The sequence below is a fragment of the Chiloscyllium plagiosum genome, chromosome 18 (genome assembly GCF_004010195.1).
Source record: "Chiloscyllium plagiosum isolate BGI_BamShark_2017 chromosome 18, ASM401019v2, whole genome shotgun sequence".
NCBI lineage: Eukaryota > Metazoa > Chordata > Chondrichthyes > Orectolobiformes > Hemiscylliidae > Chiloscyllium > Chiloscyllium plagiosum.
The window spans coordinates 60,711,163-60,735,410 of record NC_057727.1 but is presented as its reverse complement, the minus strand read 5'-3'; the positions used below and the strand labels follow the sequence as shown (position 1 = coordinate 60,735,410).

General features: G+C 42.1%; 1 protein-coding gene across 5 annotated transcripts in view; it reads right to left on the bottom strand.

Moving 5' to 3' along the window:
• Window positions 1-12,518: 12,518 nt before the first annotated feature.
• Window positions 12,519-24,248, bottom strand: part of mbd4 (methyl-CpG binding domain protein 4) — a 31,056-nt gene continuing 19,326 nt past the window's right edge. For 4 of the 5 annotated variants that reach the window (XM_043708444.1, XM_043708445.1, XM_043708447.1 and 1 more), the window contains one exon: window positions 12,519-13,938. In XM_043708444.1, the coding sequence (XP_043564379.1) occupies window positions 13,861-13,938 (78 nt within the window). In that variant the 3' untranslated portion in view covers window positions 12,519-13,860. The remainder of the gene's footprint in view (window positions 13,939-24,248) is intronic. The other variant, XM_043708448.1, reaches the window with a different exon arrangement.

The window sequence follows — 24,248 nt, the reverse complement described above, 5'->3', positions numbered from 1 at the left end:
TTTAAGAGTCGTGATATCTTGTTGCAGCTCTATAAAACTTTGGTTAGACCGCACTTGGAATACTGCATCCCGTTCTGGTCGCCCTATTATAGGAAAGATGTGGATGCTTTGGAGAGGGTTCAGAGGAGGTTTACCAGGATGCTGCCTGGAATGGAGGGCTTATCTTATGAAGAGAGGTTGACTGAGCTTGGACTTTTTTCATTGGAGAAAAGGAGGAGGAGAGGGGACCTAATTGAGGTATACAAGATAATGAGAGGCATAGATAGAGTCGATAGCCAGAGACTATTACCCAGTGCAGAAATGGCTAACATGTGAGGTCATAGTTTTAAGCTGGTTGGAGGAAAGTAGAGAGGGGATGTCAGAGGCGGGTTCTTTGCACACAGAGTTGTGAGAGCATGGAATGCATTGCCAGTAGCAGTTGTGGAAGCAAGGTCTTTGGGGACATTTAAGACACTGCTGGACATGCATATGGTCACAGAAATTTGAGGGTGCATACATGAGGATCAATGGTCGGCACAACATCGTGGGCTGAAGGGCCTGTTCTGTGCTGTGCTGTTCTATGTTCTAACGTAAAAACCATAAAGGAGCAATCACATTGGGAATGTACAAAGGCCACCTTACAGTCCGAGAGAAATAGAGGAGCAGATATTTCAGCAAAATTCAGGAAAGTATTAAGGTAATTGGATAGTCATTGTGGGAAATTTCAACTTCCCCAAAATTAACTGGGGTAATCATTGTGTGAAAGGTTGGAAGGAGCAGAATTCTTATAATACATCCAGGATAGTAGATACTGAGTGGGATACTGAAATTGCATGATCAGCCATGATCATATTGCATAGTGGTGCAGGCTCGAAAGGCAATTGACCTATTGTGCCTATTTTCCATGTTTCTATACTGAGGGCTCAAAATAGTTTAAGGCCTAGAGGACTATGGAATGTGTAGTAAGGAACATAAATAGGTGAGGAGGGCTAAAAAGGGGATGTGAAAGGGTACTGGCAGGTAAAATAAAGGAAAACCCTAAATTACTTTACAGGTACATTAAAGGTAAAAGGACAACAAGGGAAAGAGTAAGGCCCATTAAGGACCGCGGAACATGGAGCCAGAGGATGTAAGTGTAGTTCTAAAAGAATACTTTGGATCGGTATTCACTAGTGAGAGGGATGATATGAGTACATAAATTAGGAAGAAGGTCTGTGGTACACATAAGTAATGAACATTGACATAGAGGAGGTTCTGAGTTAAAAGTAGATAAATCACCAGGGCTGAATGAAATGTATCCCAGGTTGTTGAGTGAGGCAAGTGGGCGGCACGGTGGCACAGTGGTTAGCACTGCTGCCTCGCAGCGCCTGAGATCCGGGTTCAATTCCCGCCTCAGGCGACTGACTGTGTGGAGTTTGCACGTTCTCCCCGTGTCTGCGTGGGTTTCCTCCGGGTGCTCCGGTTTCCTCCCACAGTCACAAAGATGTGCAGGTCAGGTGAATTGGCCATGCTAAATTGCCCGTAGTGTTACGTAAGGGGTAAATGTAGGGGTATGGGTGGGTGGCGCTTCGGCGGGGCGGTGTGGACTTGTTGGGCCGAAGGGCCTGTTTCCACACTGTAAGTAATCTAATCTAATCTAATCTAAAAAAAAAAATAGCAGGGGGCTTGCAAAAAAACTTTTCAATTCCTCTCTGGCCACACGAGGAGTGCTGGAGGACTGGATGACCGCCAATATGGAACTGTAATTCAAGAAGGGAGCAAGAGATTTAAATCAGGAAACTACATGTCAGTTGATCTAACTTCGGTTGTGGAGAAAGTATTGGAAGCAACTCTGAGGCACAGAATTAATCTGCATTTGGAGAGATAAGGATTAATAAAGAACATTTAGGGTGGCCCAGTGGTTAGCACTGCTGCCTCACAGTGCCAGCGACCTGGATTTGATTCCAACCTTGGGCGACTTTCTGTGTAGAGTTTGCACATTCTCCCTGTGTCTGCTTGAGTTTTCTCTGAGTGCACTGGTTTCCTCCCACAACACAAAGATGTGCAAGTTAGGTGAATTGGCCATGTTAAATTACCCATAGTGTTCAGGGATACGTGGATTAGGTACATTAATCAGAGGTAAATGTAAAGTATAGGGAATGGGTCTGGGTGGGTAACTCTTCAGAGGGTCAGTGTGGACTTGTTGGGCTGACGGGCCTGTTTCCACACTGTAGGGATTCGATGAAACAGTCAGCATGGTTTTGTTAAGGGGACATCATGTGTGACCAACTTGATTTAACTTTTCAAAGAGTAGATGAGGGCAATACTTTAGATGCAGTCTGTTTGGACTTCAGCAAGGCTTTTTATAAAGTTAACACAGGAAACTGTCAGCAATGTTAAGAGCCTACAGGGTCCAAGGAAAATTGGATCCACAATTGGCTGAGTTGCAGGCAGCAGAGGGTGTTTTTCTGACTGGAGATGTGTTCAGTGAGGTCCCACAGAGGTTAGTGTTGGTGCTCTTGCTGCTTGTGGTTTATGTACATGACTTAGACTTGAATGTAGGAGGATTGATTAGTAAGTTCTCAGATGATACGTAAATTGGTGGGATGGTAAATAGTGAGGAGGACAGCCTTGGCTTACAGGAGGATACAAATGCGTTGGTCAGATCAGCTGATAGTGGCAAACAGATTTAAAGGTGGACAAATGTGAGTTGATACATTTGGGCAGAACAAACAAGGCAAGATAGACAGTACATGATGAACAGTAGGTCCCTGGAAAATACTGAAGATCGGAGGGACCTCAATGTGCACATAAATGAGTCCCTTCAGTTAATCAGGACAGGTGTATAAAGTGATTAAGAAGGCATATGGAATACTTGCCTTTGTTAATCGAGGCACTGAGCAGGCAGATGATGCTGGCACTATATAAAATATTGGTTACACCGCAGCTAGGGTATTGTGTGCAGTTCTGGAATTCACATTTCGGTAGAGGTGTGATGGCACTAGAGAGGGTGCAGGGGTGATTTACCAGGATGTTGCCTGGGTTGTGAAAAAGTTTCAGCTATGAAGAGAGATTGGACAGACAGCGCTGTTCAACTGTAACGTGTTAATGGGAAGTCCAGCATGGAGGCTTGTGTCGTAAATCAGCCTTTGATGCTGTTTACCATCAGTGTCTGGCGCACACATGGGAGCCCAGTACCCGCAGAACTACGAAGCCGAATTTTGAGTTGTGTGTTTTCTGTTGTAATGTATGAACAAGAAGGGATAGGAAAAGATGCTTGTCCAACTAACTGAGCCCCTATCCTCCCCTCTTCCTCCAAACTCAATGCAATGTTGAATATACCACAATTTGTGCATTTACCATCCAAGTGGAACTGCACGATCGCCAGAGAAAGGCGGGAATAAAAAACAGGCAAAACCCAGGCTAGGTGAGACATATAATAAAAATCTGGAAACTTACTCCCTCTCAACCGTCAGGAGTTCACACTGGGCTGTGTCTTGTGCAATGTGATTTTCACTTCAGCCAGAAGCATAGCTACATCTCTCCGTAAGCAATGTGCTCAATCCATGAGCCAGCAGCCACTTTTACATTTTCACTGTTCTCAGAGGGAAAAATTGCCAAATATCCAGCGTAGAGCTAACTTACAACCATGAAGCCCAGCCTACCCTGAAGTAGTTGGTGGAAGCAGACTGTATATGCTGGGACAGTACCTACACTATCTCAGAAACCCAGAACACACACAAATCTTTGTTTCTCTAATATTTAGAGACCTGGCCTTTTGAGGCTATCTTGTTAACTTGGCAAAGTCCAAAGCTCCAAGTGAAAAGTGCTGCAGGTCTCTATGACTCTATGATATGAAGATCTTGTAACGAGAAGGAGCCATTATGCCATATATACCTCATGATTTAATCATTGTTAGGGTTCTAAAAACTACTCCCATGAGTGTTTTCTGATCCTTGCTATTCTTAATATGCACCTCTACTGATTCTACTGTGATTTTCATATCCTTTTTTCATTAATGTGCTTATGCCACTATTTATTATTCAGGCTTTCTCTCCTCCTTTTCTATGCTGTCTTTCTTGTTGAAATATTCTGTTGTTTGGAAAATTTATTTCCCAACCTTAGTCACCTTGTAATAATGCCTCTGTAATGGTGCTTAGATCTAGCCATTTATCTCTGTTTGAGCCACTAGTTCATCTGTCTTATTGTGTGTGCTCAGCACATTCTGATAAAATGACTTTATCTTCTTTAACTACAATTTCTTTCAGGGACCATAGTCTTTGAAGCACTGTTGCTGTGAAATTGGCTGTCTGTCTTTATTCACACCAATATACTTTGCTATTATCTCGACTTTTAGCTTTGGATTTCTGAGCCCTGCTCGTATGACTCATCAGGACACTGGTGCCGAAACAAATCCAAATCATGAAAGTGCTTCCAGAATGCATGGGGCTCACGCGTTTCTATGATTGAGACCACCTTCTGCTGCTTCTTCTTCCTTTATCTCTCCAATCTTTACACTCTCATCTTCCAAGCTCACCTCATCATTGAGACAACTAGGACACATTTACGAGACTCTGCTAAACTTCGCCCCAGTCAAATTCTCTTCCTGACCACAATGCTAGGTGATATTGTCAGTATCTTTTCTTCAGGTACCTTTGAAATCCTCTTCCTTTACTGCCCCATTTCCTATCTCCCTATGTTCCCTGAAGTCTTTGGGATTTGTTGATGCCTGTCATTCCATGATTATCTCTCTAAAACCCAATGTTTGAATCCCTTCTCTCCAGTTTCTAATCTTGAAGCACTGAAAAGGACTAATTTAAAGTTGGGAATGGTGGCCTTTGTGACTATGATCACGGTGCATTACTCACCTTTGACTAATCTAAGCACTGAAGGGAGTGATCACACCATTCTCTTTCAAGATGTCTCCCCCTCGATTACCTTTGCAGGGTTTCAACTATTGCATCTCCAGCAATATTTAATCCCTGCCCTGTCATTCCTTCAGCCTCCAAATGCGAAATCATTAATCTCCTCTTGTTTCACTTACTGACTCTTCATAATATATTCACAGAAGTCACGTCTTTGCCTATTTTCTCAATTCTTCTTCTGTCTCTTTGCTATCAAGACTACTTATCAGGTTACCTAGTCATGGATAAATAGCAGCTATCTAACAGTTTGATAACAGTATTGCTACAAATCGTAGACCATCTGCTCTTACTGTAAATTGTGCAGCTTTGTCATTAATTCCATTTAGCCACCCAGACTCAAATTAATTCAAACACCATGGCATTGTTACTTTCAGCTGAATGCTTGTTGCTATCTATCACCAATATCCTTCACTGTGACCCATTCAGCTTGCCCATCTCCATTTCTGCTTCAGCCTCTTTTGTCACCTGAACTCTTTGATGTGTCAATCACTTTCAGACAATTCCAATACTCTCTTCGGTGATACCATTCTTCTCCTTCCATAACTTCCAAATTTCTACCATTCATAGTTAATCTTGCACAGTTGTACTCAACTGTTATCTCAAGCTGACTTTAACTTAATCCTTGAAACTTAAAATATTAAATTAAAAATCACTGCCAAACTTTGTTGCTCCACCTTACATTGAGAATTGAGGGACTTGGCATCTATAAATCATAAAACCTTATCATCCAAGTTCAGCAGGGGTAACAGAAAAAGCAAATGGAATGTTATTTCAAAGGGAAAGGTTATAGAAGTAGTGTAAAACCACACAAGACTCTAGTCAGGCTATATCTGAAATACGGCGAACAGTTTTTGTCCCCTTATTCAAAGAAAGATGTACTACCATAAGAGGCAATCCAAAAAACTTTCACAAGGTTGATACCAGGTTTGGAGGGACTGTTTTATGCGGAGAGGTTGAATACTTTGGGGCTGTATTCATTGGAGTTTAGAAGAATGAGCGGTGACCTTATTGAAGTATACAAGATTCTCAGAGGAATTCAGGGGGATAGATGCGAAAAGGTTCTTTCCCCTTGTGAAAGAGTCTAGGACCTGACGGTAGAATCTCAGAACAAGAGGTTGCACATTTAAGACAGAAATGAGGAGGGACTTTCTCCCTCAGAAGGTAGACGCAATGGGCTCAATGGCCTGCTACAGCTTCTACATCTTGTGGTTTTATACAATCTCCCCAACCTTATAACTCCCCTGACTTCATTCCACCCTCTCATTGCCTCTCCATTGCCAGTGTATTCTTCAGAGTTCTTAGTTCCCTTGTATGGAATCCTCTCCATTAGCTCAACTTGGATATGCATTTGAAATGCCAGGAGCATCTGGACTAAGAGCTGAAAAGTGAGATGGAGCTGGATAGCTTTTAAAGCTGGAAAACACAAGTAACTTCCTTTAGTGCAACAATTCTCTGATTATGCTAAGCCTCCCTTATTTCCCCTTCTAAAAGCCTTCTCAAAATTGATGTTTTGGATTGGCTCTGTGTTTCTTCTTTGAATTGCCCAAGGATTTACATTATTCCAGTTTCAACGAGCAGGATTGGATAGAGCATTCGAGACGTGGTCTAATCTGAGTTTTTTTGTTTAGCTACCTTAATTTCTCCCTATAATCAATGATTTCCTGAAAACCTATTTCAACAAGCACCCTTATATTTTGCTCAATCCTGCTGTGTTCATTCTCCACTTGGTTCAGAGAACTTGGACATTCTGCTAGGTTTACAGGTGCCAAGCCATTTATTGTTGGCCATCGTTGTATTTTGAGAAACTGAATATCACTAGTGGATGAAAAGCTAATTTCTGAGGAGCTAATTAATTAGCTGTGGTGTTCCACTTATGCACAGTACTTTTGTTTAGTACACCTGCCCTCTCAGTCCTATTTCTGTAGCTGAAAAAGTGAATTGACCAGTTATTTAGCAGCTAGAATGCTGGAATCTAACACTGAAAGAAAAACTGCATTCTCTAAGCAACGGCATTATATGCACATTGATCAGGTGACTCCTGTATTCCTAGCTCTGGGTAAAACTCAGTACACAAGTCACTTAGCTACAGGGCTGGTGCAAGAAAGAAGATTACCTCCTACTGCTGGCTGACAAAGTGCGTCTGAATAGAACTCACATCTAATCAACACCCTTAGCAATGCTGCTACGGAAAAGATCTGCTGCTATTTTAAGTAACCTGTTGGTGGAGCTATTGAGCATTGCTCTGGTGCTCTAGTGATGAAACTGCTCTTGAACTAAGTAGTGAGTTGAGTTGCACAAATGCTAAGTCCTTTAGGATCATGGTGACACTGAGGCAAAGTGTGCCTCAGACAGCCTGTTGTCTTCAATTCCAACAGTAGAGTGTCAGTCTAGCTGTCAAGTGGCCTAGACGTGAAATTTTGCAATTAGATTAGATTAGATTCCCTACAGTATGGCCTTTGGCCCAACAAGTCCACACTGACCCTCCGAAGAGTAACCCACCAAATCCCATTTCCCCTCTGACTAATGCACCTAACACTATGGGTAATTTAACATGGCCAATTCATCTGACCTGCACATCTTTGGACTGTGGGAGGAAACCGGAGCACCCGGAGGAAACCCACGCAGACATGGGGAGAATGTGCAAACTCCACACAGACAGTCACCCGAGGCTAGAATCGAACCTGGGACTTTGGTGCTGCGAGGCAGCAGTGCTAACCACTGAGCCACCATACCACCTCGTTAAACAATCTGCACATTCTAAATTATTGACAAAAACTGAGGACAGAAATCACTTCTTACACTGTAGATCTCTGTTCAACATGTGTAGATAACCGTATCAGTGAAAGATCAGAACTCCCTGATATATAATTACATTGATGTCTTGGAAGGACCAATGAAATTAATGATTTGCTTGGGCAGCATGGTGGCTCAGTGGTTAGCACTGCCTCACAGCACCAGGGACCTAGGTTTGATTCCAGTTTTGGATGACTCTGTATGGAGTTTGCACATTCTCTTTGTTTCTGCTGGGTGCTCCAGTTTCCTCCCATTGTCCAGGTTACCGTATATCCTCGTGTATAGATCAAAGTTTTAAGACTATTTTTAAAGGTTAAATTTATAGGGTCGACTAATACATGGGCACAAGTTTTGAGGGGCTAGAAGTCACATTTTGCCCATATGAAATACCATATTATTAGCAAGAATTGATTTGATCGCACAACTAATCCCAGGTAAAGAAGAAAAATACAATGAATTACAGTAAAGGTAATTACTGGATAAAAGCAAGAGACCGGTACAAAAATTTAACACGTCAAAGATTCATTGCAATCCTGTAAAATCACACTGTTCAACATCGTCATGGCCTGGTATAATGGCACACTTAAAATGAAACATTTATTAAATTCTGAATGTGTAATAGTCTTGAACTTTCCCACCAAATTCTTCCATTTCCCTCCCATTTACTCTCGTATGTTATGAACCTCAACAGCATTAACAAATTTGTCAAAGAATTAAAGATATACCAGTATGTAGCTAATGTATCTCACTTTTATTCAGATATAATGGCACAATTAAAATGGCACAATTAACTTTTTAACGAACAAAGTGCGATAAGGACTGAAAGACTTAATACTGGTCTGAATGAATGAATGAATGAATCAAAAAGTGCGATAGTAAACCAAGTGCGGTAAGTAGAGTTAAGGATGAATGAATGAATGGAGACGTGATATAGTAAACAAAGAGTGATGAGTAGAGTTACTGGGATGAATAAATGAATGCAATTTTGTTTAAGTGGATTAATGGGAACGTGCAGTTTCCTTTGTCAGTTGGGCAGCACGGTGGCACAGTGGTTAGCACTGCTGCCTCACAGTGCCAGAGGCCAGGGTTCAATTCCTGCCTCAGGCAACTGTCTGTGTGGAGTTTGCACATTCTCCCAGTGTTTGTGTGGGCTCCGGGTGCTCCGATTTCCTCCCACAGTCCAAAAATGTGCAGGTTAGGTGAATTGGCCATGCCAAATTGCCCATAGTGTGAGGTGTAAGGGAATGGGTCTGGGTGGGTTCCTTTTCGGAGGGTCGGTGAGGTCCTGTTGGGCCGAAGGGCCTGTTTCTACACGGTAAGTAATCTAATAATGCGATATAGTAGGGTTGACTTATACATAAAATATATGGAAAATACAAAATCTTTTGGCCAAAATAAGGGGTTGATTTACACATGAGATTGACCTATATGAGAATATATAGTAGATGGATTAGCCATGCTAAATTGCCCAGAACGTCCAGGGATGTGCAGTCTAGGTGGACTAGCCATGGTAAATGCAGTGTTATGGGTATAGGGTAGGGGGCTGAGTTTGGATGGGATCCTCTTCAGGGGATCAGTGCAGACTCAATGGGCTGAATGGCCTTTTCCACACTGTAGCGATTCTATAAACTATTTTTCATGCTCATAGAGGTATTTTTGTTTTGGGAGCTGATCCTCATTGCTTCATGGCCTACCTGGATCTTGATAGTCAGCTTGCAATGTTGTGCTGTGGGAGTATATTTGTAGCAGACTTTTGTCTTCTAGATGGTTGCTATAGGCTAATTCTTTCATATCTCGAGTGATTCTGTCAACTGGAGTTTGATTGCATGCAGTGTTAGCTGAATATGCAGCTCAATGACAGATTTTCATGTCATGTTGTGGAGCTGCTGCAAGGTTAAGCAGTTTCCTGCTCATCTGGTGGATTATCTTCATTCCAGTGGGAGTGAATGGAGTGGAATGTTGCAGCAAGGAAATTGAAAAAGAATATTGCTGCAATGACGCAGCCTCACTTGACCCCAGTGTAAATACATATTGGATCTTTCTAGCTGGACCAGCGCTTATTGCCCATCCCTAATTACCCAGAGGCTAGTTAAAAGAGTCAATCACTTTGCTGCGGGTCTGAAGTCACATGTAGCCCAAACAGGGTAAGGTCAACAGATTTCCTTTTCTAAATTACATTAGTGATGCAGATGGGGTTTTATGACAATTCGCAGTGGTTACGTGGTCACCATTAGCCTAGCGTTATATTTCAGATTTACACCATCTGCACATGGACTGAGGAGGTTCAAGGAAACAGCTCACCATCACCTTCTGAAGGGCAACTGGGGACGGGCAATAAATGCTGGCCAGCTAGTGATGCCCATGCTCGATGAGTCAACAAAAAAAAAGACCCTACAACTGGAAGACTGTTACAGACAAAATACTAAACAGCATTACTGGAAACAGTACTTGAGAAATGAATAGCCTAATTTTGCTGAAGCAAGGCCATCTAATGGCTCTTCACAGCTTGCTGAAACCCATGTCATATCGTTGTTACCACTAGACTTGACAACATCAAAGACATTTCTCCCTTAAACACAAGCCCATCCAAAGAGCTACTTATACCATAACTTGTACCAGTTCCTAAAGGCAAGCACACCATACACCTTCTTTACCACCATATCTATTTGCATGGCCACTTTTAGGGAGCTATGGGCTTGAACCCCAAGATCCCTCTGTGCATCATGCTGCTCAGGGTCCTGCCATTAATTGCATACTTCTCCTTAATACCCAAAGTGCAGCACCTCATACTTACCCAGATCAAATGCCATCCGCCGTTTCTCCGCCCATATCTACAACTGATCTATATCCTGTGTATCCTTTGACAACCTTCTACACTATTCATAACTCCACTGATCTCTGTATCATCTGCAAACTTACTAACCCATTGATCTACATTTTCAACCAAGTAATTTATATATATATCACAACAGCAGAGGTCCCAGTACAGATCTCTGTGGAACACGATTGGTCTTGGACCTCCAGCCAGAAAACCACTCTTCCACCATTACTCTCGGTCTTCTATGGGCAAGCCAATTCTGAATCCAAGTGACCAGGGACTTTGCTGAAAGCCTAACTAAAATCCATGCAGACAAAATCTACTGCTCTATCCTCATCGATCACTTTTGTCACCTCCTCGAAAAATTCAATCAAGTTAGTAAGATGTGACCTGCCCTGCACAAAGCCATGCTGATTGTCCCTAATTAGGTCATGCACGTAAATCCTATACCTAAGAAATCTCCTAATTGCCTGTATAGTTTTCCAGATTACCATGAGACATTGGCATTTGAATATATATCTGCTTTTTTGAATTGTTATACCGTCTGCGCAGAATTAACATTAAGCCCCAATGCCCTTGGCTAACGTTTGACATGTTTCTGGCCACATGAAAAACCTTCTCCATTACAAACTGAACACCTTTTCTCCTTCAGCTCAGTGACTTTCAGTGATCTTAAATATATCTTTTGGTTTTGATTCTATATTGCTCCCCAACTCCCAGCTCATTTAAATGATCAGCCAAGCACTTTTTACAGGCTGTGAGATTATCTCGTCACGCCATACTAGCCTCTGGGTGAAATAGATTTTCCTCAAGTCCCTACTTTTCACTTTAAAATGATCCCCCTTCCCCTTCAACTAAGGGGAATAGCTGCTTTCTATCCTCCTTGTCTATGCCCCTCTTAATTTTATTGGGTTCCCCCCCCGCCCCAAACTTCTCTGTTCCCAAGAAATCTACCTAAGCTTATCCAACCTCTCTTCATAGTTGAAATGCTCCTTTATTAAACTGTTCAAGAACCTCACAGTCCATCGTCTTCTCGAATTCTGTACCAACATCCTCCTCCTTTTGAAAAACTCATGTGACACTTTACCAATGTCACTGATTCCGTGCACAGATATCTGCCTTCACCCCGATGGATCCTACTCTTTCTCTGGTTATTTTCTTCCTCTTGATATTCTTGTAGAATGTCTTGGAATTGTTCCTAGTCTTGCCCAACAACATTTTCTCATGGCCCCTTTTTGCTCTCCTGGTTATTTTAAGTTCTGTCCTGCACTTTCTGCACTCCTCTCGGGCCTCCATTGCTTTTCTCCTTTGTACCCTATGTCTCTCTTTTCTTTTTAATCCAGTCCTGAATATTTCGAGGCATCCAGGGTTCTGTGGACTTGTTGCTCCTATGTTTCACCCTAAAGGAAACATATTGAGTCTGTTTATTCCCCAATATAATTTTGAACGCCTCCCCACTTTTCTGTGGATTCGCCCACAAGGAGGTGGTCCCAGCTTACTCTGGCTTGTTTCTGCCTCATTTTAATAAAAGCTGTCATTCCCCCGCCAATCCAAAACCTTCTTTTGCAGACCATCTTTCTCCTTTTCCATAACAAACGTAAAAGGAACAGTGTTGTGGTCACTATCACTAAAATGCTCCTCCACTGTCACTCCGACCACCTGTTTGGCTTCATTCCCCAGAATTGGCTCCAGCACTGCACAGTCCCTTGGTATGACCATCTACATGTTGATACAGAAAGTTCGGCTCACTACTCTTCCATTCACCTCATTCTATAGTCCCAGCACTGCTCAGTTCGCTCCCTCAGCCTTTGTCAGTCCACCCACAATCTTGTCTCCACCCGGAATCCCCGGCTCTTTCATCCTGCTCATATTGGAGACAAGGCAGTGGCACAGGGTGATGTGGTTAACTCAGGATCAATAAGGGCGGAAAAGAAACGAATTACAATTTGGCCCTCTCCTTTAGATTCTAAATGAGATTAGAACATTAACAAAGACCAAAGTAACAATTTATTTTGTATTTTTAACTTTTATTTAACTTGAAATAATATGAAAAATTTTAAAAAACTCCATAAGAAATCCAATGTATGTACTCAAATTTCTAAAACCTAATTCATGTTGTTACATCTCAATACAATGAAAATAACATTTCCAGTCTTGCAGACAATGATGGGAGTCCACCCCAAATTTTCCTGAAGTCATAAAAAAGGGCAGTGAAAAAGTAACACTGCCCCGTGAGAGGAATTCCAGAAGTGAGAGAAAATAGATTAAGACAAAATGTTCCAGTAGAAGAGACTGCCAGTAAGTACAGTACTACACATGAAGCAGGACATTACAACGTGTTGCTTAATTCTTTAACTTTTTTAGAGGAGAAGGTGTTTGAGGTTGGGGGTTGGGGCAGAAAACATGCAAGGGAGAAAGAAGCCAGGATTTCTTTAGTGTTGCAAAGACTGATCAACACAGCACCACACCAAATTATAGGAGAGGTAAACATAGTTCTCCCTTATTAGTTTCTCACTATATTTCCTCTGTGGCATTTCGCAAATTATGACTACTAGCTCAACATTATTGTATATTAATCAATCACATTAGTTATAGTAGCAGCTTATTGTCACTGTGAAGTTGTAAAATTAATTGAGGTAATTTAAGGAGAGATAACTGTTAAACACATGCTCCCTTAGCTGATCGGTCGAGCAAAAATGTACATCAAGTGTTCCAGGCTGAGCAAAGAATGCTGAGTTTGTATTGCCAAGTACAATTGCTTGGAACTTGTGTAAAAGCTGCTTAGATTAGTTTATCTGACACAATGGATGAACTGTACTGCCCACATGATAAGAGTTCATCATTGTGCAATGAAGCAGATGTGTTGCACAATAAGGAGTTGTGCCAATATCAGTTTCAATGTTGTATTTCAGGAACATTATGTCTGAGAACTGAACCAACAGCAACATGGCCAGAAAGTTTGGCTAACATAATTCTGATTTAAAATCAGATCTACAGCCTTGTTTTCATTCAATGTCCAACTTCTTTTAAGATAGTGAGAAGCAGGACTCTGGGTGACATTTTTCATCCCTGATCCCAACCCTCATTTTTCTTATTGAAAGACATAATGAGACTAATTGGAGCACATGATGAAGATCAGCTAATTTTGCACTTTTAAAACTACTGCCACTTGGCTTGCCATGATTGACACTGCTCCATGCAATATCATTATCCACCACTGCAAGGTACTAATTGCTGGGTCTGCATTTCCGTAATAAACAGAATGCACATTTCTCGCCTGTGCATTAATCATACCTCTGAGAGTTATCAGGCTGCAACAAATTCCAACTAATACACTTTATGAGGAATCAGCAGTATTGTGAGTGGTTAGGACAGGCCCAACGACTCCTGATTTGCCCAAAGCCATTCCCAGTACTTGTTGAGTTTGTGATCTTGAGGCTTCACCTGGGAAACAAAAACAAAGAAAAAAACATGAATGAGCAGAGAATGTGCTCACACACTTTCAGAGCACTTCTGTTTTTGTGCGTTTGGAGTGTCGTAAGAAGGTAGTTCAATGCACAATTCAACATACCGAGCTGTTACTGTCTTGTCACTGAGTACAGGCAGAAAGATGAGACTTGGCATGTTTTCACAGGGTGCCTGATTTGGAATTGGAATGTTAGGGAATTGACTGAGCCTTTAAGATAATTGTTCAGTTATTGTTATTCAGAATTCTCTCTCGATCACTAGCTGTTTGGCTAATCTTGCTATCTCAAGAAACAGTCAAGTTACCTCCAGACCACGGAACAGGAGGACAGACTGAATATTTTTTCCCACTTTGTGTGTTTTCAGTTGAGATTTACTGTTGTTTTACAAATGTAACAACTGGACAGCATTCGATAGACTCAAACTTTAACAGGTGGAATAGCCTGACGCTTGTTTTTATTTTTTAGTAGATGTAACGTGGTTGTCACAAAATACCAGGCTCAGAATTAAACCAGTGAAAGGGGCTAGTCTAAAGGACTGGAGAGAATCACAATGAATCATAGGCAAATATGAACAAATGATTGACAAAAATGGAAGAAGTGATAAATAGCATGTCAAAACTGTGCCATAGAAATTGCTAACAAAGCATTAACAAGTGACCAGAGATATTTTCTATCCAACCTGTTCAGTCACTATTACACTTGGTGAGCAGATGAAACACTTGTTAAAAAGTGACTCTATACAATATACTTAGTATATTATGCACGCAAAAGATTTTAAAAATGTATCCTTTTATCGCCTCTCCCTTGAAATTGTGCTTGTAATGCATCTTTGATTTGTCAATTATTGGCTGTAAATTGCTTGTACTTTTTCTGCCTTTCTTTTAGCCTTTTTGAACACCCAAAAATCATCCTTTTGATTTTCTCTGTTGGAGGAAAGTAAATTAGGAAAACTGAGGAAATAGCTTTGTGTTTTTGAGTTTCCATTCACAAAGATGGCTGATAAATATCACTACTTCAAGGTACTTTTTTCTACAGTATTGAGAAGCCCATAACGTGAACATAGTATTCTAAACATGTCAGGAGCATCTGCCTTTCCTGAGTCTATCATAGCTTCCTGGTTGTGGTTTGCATTTTATTTCTTGTTATAAACCCAAAATTCCTTTGCTTTTTTTACTCCAAATAGCTTCTTCATTGCCTAACAATTTTAGGATGTCTACATCCCCTTGTTTCTGAATTATGTTGTAAAATCTACATACAAAGTTCCATTCTGTATTCTGCATCAATTCATGCATTGATGATCAAACTGAAATAACTCCATCGAGGTAGCCTGTTATGAAGTCACCCTTTTATTTAAACGTGTGGAGAGTCCTTGATAGTGATCCAGCTCTCAGAGTGAACTGCATGTCTGACACTCCTTTTTATCTGTCAGCCATTGCTCGCTGATTGGACCAGATTAACAGTCCCAATCAGGGAACTCATATTCGACGAGGTCCACTGGCTGACCTTGTGATTTCACTACATCCCTCCCCCTCTGAGTACAAGGACATAGTCTGGTTCTTTTTGTTTTCAAGCTTCTCCTGGACCAATTTCGCACCAAATCAGGTTCCCCTGACTCTGCCTCGGATACAGGCAGTGTCTAACGCACAGTAGCTTGCCTCTTGCACCCAGAGCATGTTGAAAGAAATTCATTCTCTTCTTCAGGCCGCAATGGTGTCAAGGGCCGACATTCACTGTGTTCATCTCAGATTCTGAAGTATTTTCAATATTTGACAGAGGGGGAAAATCCATGGGTTCTGGCACAGTTGGTATAGCTTTTGAGGTCCTGGGCATTTTGCTCTCACACCGTTTGGGAGTTTGCAGCTTTCATATGGTTCGTGTGCTTGTTCAGAACCATTGCACTGACCCAAACATTATGTCACTGGGCCCGACCTCAGGTTGACCATGCCTCTGACCCATGCGGAGCCATTTCCATGGTTTCTACACTAAATTTCTTCCTGAAATAAACTGTCTCTCTCACTTATCGGAGATTTGTGTCAGCATTAATGTTCCTGGTGCCATTTCACCCTCTTTCCCACAGGTCCAGGAAGATCAGATTTAACCTGGTGCACAGTCTTTTCCCCGTTAGTAACTATGCAGGAGGCCTTCCTATAAATGCATGAGGGGTGCTCCTACAATCAAATAGGAACTGGGGCAGTTTGGTATCGAGAGAAATTGTAGGCCAATTCTTTGAGATTGCCTTCAAACTTTGAACTGCTCTTTGTGACAGACCATCAGATAATGGATCATCTGCAGCTGTCCTTATATGTTGAATACCATTTGACCTAAGGAAATACATGGATTTAGCAGGGACAGAAATGGTTGTTGCAGGTTGCGGGGTTTAGATGTTTCAGTAAGGACAGGGAAGTTGGTAAAAGAGAGGGAGGTGTAGCATTGTTAGTCAAGGACAGTATTACACTAGCAAAAAGGATGCTTGACGAGGATTCGTCTACTGAGGTGGTACGGGCTGAGGTTAGAAACAGGAAAGGAGAGATCACCCTGTTGGAAGTTTTCTATAGGCCTCTGAAAAGTTCCAAAGATGTAGAGGTAAAGATAAATCTGGATAGGAGCGAAGGTAACAGGGTAGTTGTTATAGGGGACTTTAATTTTCCAAATATTGACTGGAAATACTATAGCTCGAGTACTTGAAACAGTATGGAGACAGGCCAACAAGGGGCGAGGCCACATTGGATTTGGTACTGGGTAATGGACCCGGCCAGGTGTTAGATTTGGAGGTAGGTGAGCACTTTGGTGATAGTGACCACAATTCGGTTATCGTGGTCAAGAGTGTGGTGCTGGAAAAGGCATAAGCCCTTCATCCCTCCACATTTCGGTTATGTTTACTTTAGCGATGGAAAGTGATAGTATATACCACAGGGCAATTATGGGGGAAAGGAAATTACGATGCGATTGGGCAAGATTTAGGATGCATAGGATGGGGAGGGAAACTATAGGCGATGGGCACAATTAAAATGTGCAGCTTGCTCAAGGAACAGCTACTGCGTGCCCTTGATAAGCATGTACCTGTCAGGCAGGGAGGAAGTGGTCAAGTGAGAGAGCCGTGGTTTACTAAAGAAGTTGAATCTTTTGTCAAGAGGAAGAAGAGGGCTTATGTTAGAATGAGAGGTCAAGGATCAGTTGGGGCGCTTGAGAGTTAGAAGTTAGCCAGGAAAGACCGAAAGAGAGAGCTAAGAAGAGCCAGGAGGGGACATGAGAAGTATTTGGCAGGTAGGATCAAGGAAACCCAAAGCTTTCTATAGGTATGTAAGGAATAAAAGAAAGACTAGAATAAGATTAGGGCCAGTCAAGGACAGTAGTGGGAAGTTGTGCATGGAGTCCGAAGAGATGAGAGCCACTAAATTAATATGTTTCATCAGTATTCACACTGGAAAAAGACATTTTGTTGAGGAGATACTGAGATACAGGCTATTAGACTATAGAGTCATATTGGATGGGATTTATCCTAGGATTCTCTGGGACACAGGGATGAGATTGCAGAGCCTTTGGCTTTGATCTTTATGTTGTCATTGACTACAGGATTAGTGCCAGAAGATTGGAGGATAGCAAACCAACCCAACCGCCCCGTGGCTGAACACTTTAACTCCCCCTCCCACTCCGCCAAGGACATGCAGGTCCTTGGCCTCCTCCATCGCCAGACCATGGCAACACGACGCCTGGAGGAAGAGCGACTCATCTTCCGCTTGGCACACCCTTCTCATTCCTGAAGAAGGGCTTATGCCCGAAACATCGATTCTCCTTCTTCTTTGATGCTGCCTGACCTGCTGCGCTTTTCCAGCAACACATTTTTTAGCAAATGTTGTTCCCTTGTTCAAGAAGGGGAGTAGAGACAAGCCTGTTAATTATCACCCAGTGAGCCTTACTTCGGTTGTGGGTAAAGTGTTGGAAAGGATATAAGAGGTAGAATTTATAATTATCTAGGAAGGAATAATTTGATTAGGGATAGTCAACATGGTTTTGTGAAGGGTAGGTTGTGCCTCACAAACCTCATTGAGTTCTTTGAGATGGTGACCAAGCAGGTGGGTGACAGTATAGCGGTTGATGTGGTGTATATGGATTTCTGTAAAGCATGTGATAAGGTTTCCCATGGTATACTATTGCAGAAAATACAGAGACATGGGATTCAGGGTGAGTTAGCAGTTTAGATCAGAAATTAGCTAGCTAAAAGAAGACAAAGAATGATGGTTGATGGGAAATATTCACCTTGGAGTTCAGTTACTAGTAGTGTCCGCAAGGATCTGTTTTGGGGCCATTGCTGTTTGTCATTTTTATAATTGACCTGTATGAGGATGTAGAAGAATGGGTCAGTAAATTTGTGGATTACACTAAAGTCAGTGGAGTTTTGGATTGCGCAATAGAATGTTTCAGGTTACAGAGGGACATAGATATGTTGCAGAGCTAGGCTGAAAGGGGACAAATAGAGTTTAATGTGGAAAAGTGTGAGGTGATTCACTTTGGAAGGGGTAACAGGAATTCAGAGTACTGGGCTAATGGTAGTGTGGTTGTCAGAGAGATCTCAGTGTCCTTGTGAATAGATCCCTGAAAGTTGCCACCCAGGTTGACAACGTTGTTTAGAAGGCATACAATGTGTTAGCTTTTATTGGTAGAGGGGTTAAAGTTTTGGATCCACGAGATCATGTTGCAGCTGTTCAAAACTCTGGTGCGACCACACTGGGAATATTGCGTACAATTCTGGTCGCCGCATGATAGGAGGAATGTGGAAGCATTGGAAAGGGTGCAGGGTAGATTTACCTGAAGGTTGCCTGGTATGGAGGGAAGGTCTTGTGAGGAAAGGCTGAGGGATTTGAGGCGGTTTTCATTGGAGAGAAGATGCTTAAGAGGTGACTTAATAGAGACATACAAGGTAATGAGAGGATTAAAGAGGGTGGACAGTGAGAGCCTTTTTCCTCTGATGGTGATGGCTCGCACGAGAGGACATAGCTTTAAATTGAGGGTGTTAAGATATAGGACAGATGTCAGAGGTAGGTTCTTTACTCAGAGAGTAGTAAGAGCATGGAATGCCCTGCCTGCAACAGTAGCAGACTCGCTGACTTTAAGGGCATTTAAATCATCATTGGATAAACATATGGATAATAATGGGCTTCAGACTGGTTTCACAGGTCAGCGCAACATCGAAGACCTGTGCTGCACTGTAATATTCTATGCTCTACTCAAATTCCCTGCTAGTAAACAATGGCCTGTTGTCTGTGATAAACACTTCTGGAGTCTGAATGTTGCAAGATGTTCACAGTTTTTCTGTCATTGTCTGTGTGTTTGATGAATAAAGCCTACACATGTTCATAACACTGAGCCCATGGAAGGACCAGAGTAGTCACGTGCAACCAAGTCCAGGGTTTATCTGACCATTCCCACTAATGTGGGGGAGCTGCTGGCAATAATGTTTGTCCTTGTTGGCATTCTGGGCACTGCCCCACTAATGCTGTATTTGTGCATTCAATCCTGGCCATCATATATAACTTCTTGACAACACTTTTATTTTGGAAACCCCTGGATGACCCTGGTGGAGTTCAATCAGTATCTGGCTGTGACCTTTGCTCGGGACAATCACTCATGCTGCCCATAATAATATGCTGTCCTCTACTGCGATCTTTCCAGGTCCAAAAATGTTTCAATTCTGGTTGTGATGGACTTCTAGTTTCCCCCATCACCACCAGTTATTTCAGTTTTGCCAGGAATGGATCTTATTGTGTCCAAAGTCTGATAATGCCAGCTGTGACTGGAAGTGTGTCAGGAAAATTGAAAACTAATCCAGACTCTTCCAATGGCATTCACATCAGTCTCTCGTCTGCCAGCAGGAGGCAGCTCATTGCATCCGCATTGACTTCCCGGATGTTGGTCCGACTTGTAATTAAGTAATAACTTGAACCTAGTATGAGAGCTCATTGCCTCGTCCTCTTTAAGTTGACCTACCGAGGTTTGCCATCCGTTATTATATCAAATTAATATCTGTAAAGGTATTGGTAGAACTTCCTGACTCCAAATATGAACTAAAGCTTCCTTCTTTCGCTGGGCAAATTTATGCTCTGCATTAGCCAAAGTTCTGGAGGTAAACACTGGGCGTTCCTCTTTATTGGGCCACCTATGAGCTAATATTATCCCAATGCTATATGGGGAGGCATTGCATGTCAATATCTGATCACAACTGGGATCACAAGACCATAAGACATAGGAGCAGAAATTAGGCCATTTGGCTCATTGAGTCTGCTCCACCATTCAGTCATGGCTGATTAAATTCTCATGCCCAATCTCCCACTTTCTCCCTGTTACCTTAGATCCTCTTGGCAATCAAGAACCTATTTATCTCCTTTTTAAATGTACTCAATGATCTGGCCTCCACAGCCTTCTGAGGCAATGAATTCCATAGATTCACCACTCTCTGGCTGAAGAAGTTTCTCCTCTTCTCTGTTCTAAAGGGTCTTCCCTTTGGGTCCTAGTCTCTCCTGCTAATGGAAAAATCTTCTCAACATCCACTCTGTTTAGGCCGTTCAGCATTCTGTAAGTTTCAACTAGGTCCCCGCTCAGTCTTTTAAATTCTGTTAAGTAGACATTCAGAGTCCTCAAACATTCCTCATATGTTAAGCCTTTCACTCGTGGGATCATTCTTGTGAACTTCCTCTGAACACGGTCCAGGGCCAGAACATACTTCCTAGGTATGCGGCCCAAAATTACTCACAATATTCTAAATGTTGTCTGACCAGAGCATTATAAGGCCTCAGAAGTACATCCCTGCTTTTATATTCTACTCCTCTTAAAATAAATGCTGACACTATATTTGCTTTCCTAACCTGAAAGTTTACCTTGAGAGAATCCTGAACTAGAACTCCCAAGCTTCTTTGCTCTTCAGACTTCTGAGTTTTCTCCTCTTTTAGAAATTAGTCCATATTTCTATTTTTACTACCAAAGTGCATGACCTCACACTTTCCCACGTTGTATTCCATCTACCACCTTTTTGCCCACTCTCTTAACCCAAGTCATTCTGCAGCCTCCCCACCTCCTCAGTATTACCTGTACTTTTACCTATCTTTGTATAATTGGCAACATAGCCAGAATGTCCTGAGTTCCTTCATCAAGATCATTAATGTGTAAAGCGAAAAGTTGTGGTCCCAACACGGAGCCTTGCTGAACACCAATTGTCACTGGCTGTCGACCTGAGAAGGGCCCTTTTATTCCCACTCTCTGCTTCCTGCCAGATTGCCAAACTTCTATCCATGCGAGCACCTAGCCTCGAACACCATGGGCCCTATCTTACTCAGTACCCTCTGATGTCAGTTAAAATAAATTGTGCATTTACCATCAAAACCAGAATGAGAGATATGGCTATACAAAATACGTCCTTGTTTTTGTCCAAAGGTCTTCTTGAAATCCAGGGAGATAACATCCTTTGGTTATCTTTGGCCTAACCTGCTCATAACTTCCTCAAAGAATTCTAGCAGATTTGTTAGGCATGACCTCCCCTTGATGAAACCACGTTGAATTTGCCCTGTTTTACCATACACTTCCAAATATTCAGAAATCCCATCCTTTACAATGGATTCCACGATCTTACCCACGACCAAGGAAATTGCCTCACTCCCCTTTAAACAGCGCAAAGTCAGTTAGTGATTTTCTAGTCCTCTGAGACCCTCCCTGATTCTAGCGATTCTTGAAAGATCACCACAAACGCCTCCACTATCTCTTCAGCTATCTTCCTTAGAACTCTGGAGTGTGGTCCATCTGGCCCAGGTTATTTATCCACCTTCAGGCCATTTAATTTTTCTAACACCTTCTCCTTGATGATGGTGACCATACTGAGCTCTGCCCCACTCTTGAAATTTTGGGATATTACTCACGTCTTCCAACATGACAATTAACACAAATCAGTTCCGCAGCCATTTCCTTGTTCCCCACTACTATCTCACCAGCATCATATTCCAGCAGCCCAATATTCAATTTTGCCTCTCTTTTGCCCTTTATATATCAAAAGAAACTCATACAGTCTTCCTTTATATTACTGGCTAGCTTACCCTCATCTCCATCTAAGAAATGCCCATCTATAAAGATTCTATTCTGGATGTAGGTTTGCTCGCTGAGCTGGAGGGTTAATTTTCAGACATTTCGTCACCATACTAGGTAACATCATTAGTGAGCCTCTGGTAAAGCACTGGTGTTAGTGACCCACTTTCTATTTATGTGTTTAGTTTTCCTTAAGTTGGTGATGTCATTTCCGTTGGTGATGTCATTTGTTCTGGTGATGTTGTTTCCTGTTCTTTTTCTCAGAGGGTGGTAAACGGGGTCCAAATCGATGTGTTTATTGATAGAGCTCTAGTTGGAATGCTATGCTTCTAGGAGCTCTCGTGCGTGTCTCTATTTGGCTGTCCTAGGTTGGATATTTGGTCCCTGTCAAAGTGGTGTCCTTCCTCATCTGTTTGTAAGGATACTAGTGATAGTGGGTCATGTCTTTTTGTGGCTAGTTGATGCTCATGTATCCTGGTGGCCAGTTTCTTACCTGTTTGCCCAATGTAGTGTTTGTTACAGTCCTTGCAAGGTATTATGTAAATGACATTAGTTTTGCTTCTGTTTGTATGGGGTCTTTCAAGTTTATTAGCTGCTGTTTTAGTGTGTTGGTGGGTTTGTGGGCTATCATGATGCCAAGAGGTCTAAGTAGTCTGACAGTCATTTCCAAGATGGTAGGACCAAAACATACAGACAAACCAATGGAACACCCATGGGATCTCCAATATCAGGGTTCTTAGCAGAGGCAGTTAAGCAGTGACTCGAACAAACAGCTCTGCCAAATATCCAACCCAAACTTTGGGTCTGCTACGTGGAAGACACCTTTGTCATCACTAGATTAGATTAGATTAGATTCCCTACAGTGTGGAAACAGGCCCTTCGGGCTAACAAGTCCACACCCACCCTCCGAAGAGTAACCCACCCAGACTTATTTCCCTCTGACTAATGCACCTAACGCTATGGGCAATTTAGCATGGCCAATTCATCTGACCTGCACATCTTTGGACTGTGGGAGGAAACCGGAGCACCCGGAGGAAACCCACGCAGATATGGAGAGAATGTGCAGTCTCCACACAGAGAGTCGCCCAAGGCTGGAAAATAAAACAAATCAGAGGAAATCTTCAAGACCATCAATAATATCCTTACTGACATAAAATTTATTAAAGAGGAGGAAAACAACAACAAACTGCCATTCCTGGATGTCACAGTAGAGTGAACAGCTAATGGGGAACTTCAAACTTGCATCTACAGAAAAACAACACATACAGACCAAATTCTGAACTACAGAAACAACATCCCAACAAATGAAGCTGCATTAGAATATTATTTCAATACCACATACTGCAGTACAGAGGAACTACAAAGATCAGAGGAAAACCACATATATAGTATATTCAAAAAAAACTGATACCCAATGAACATAGCCTGCCAATTTCTTAGCAACAAATCCAAATAAGCAGACAAAATGCATCCAGAAATCCTAACCACTCTCCCCTACATCAAAGACACCTTGGAAATGACTACCAGACTACTCAGACCTCTTGCATCATGATAGCCCACAAACTCACCAACACACTAAAGCAGCAGCTAATGTACTTGGAAGACCCCATACAGACAACAAGCAAAACTAATGTCATTTACATAACACCTTGCAAGAACTGTAACAAACACTATGTTGGACGAACAGGCAGAAAACTGGCCACCAGGATAAATGAATATCAATTAGCCACAAAAAGACATCACTAGTATCCTTACACACAGCTGAGGAAGGACACCACTTCAACTGGGACAACACATTCCAACCGGAACTCTACCAACAAGCACATCGATATGGACCACATTTACCACCCTCTGAGAAAAAGAACAGGAAATGACATCACCAACCCAAGGAAACCTAAATACATAAATAGAAAGTAGGTCACTAACACCAGTGCTTCACCGGAGGCTTGCTGATGTTACTAGGTATGGTGACGAAACATCTGAAAATGAACCTTCCAGCTCAACGAGCAAACTTACATCCAGAACCTCAACCTGAGTTGTAAATCGTCTCAAAGCTCGCTAATATCCTACTCCCTATCTTTTGGCCAACTTTAATCCATGTTGTCAAGGACTCATCTATCCCAAACATTTCTAAATTGCTAATCAGCCTGCCACGTGGCACCATATCAAATGCTTTCTTAAAGTCCACATGTATAACTATGACAGCATTACCCTTATTCA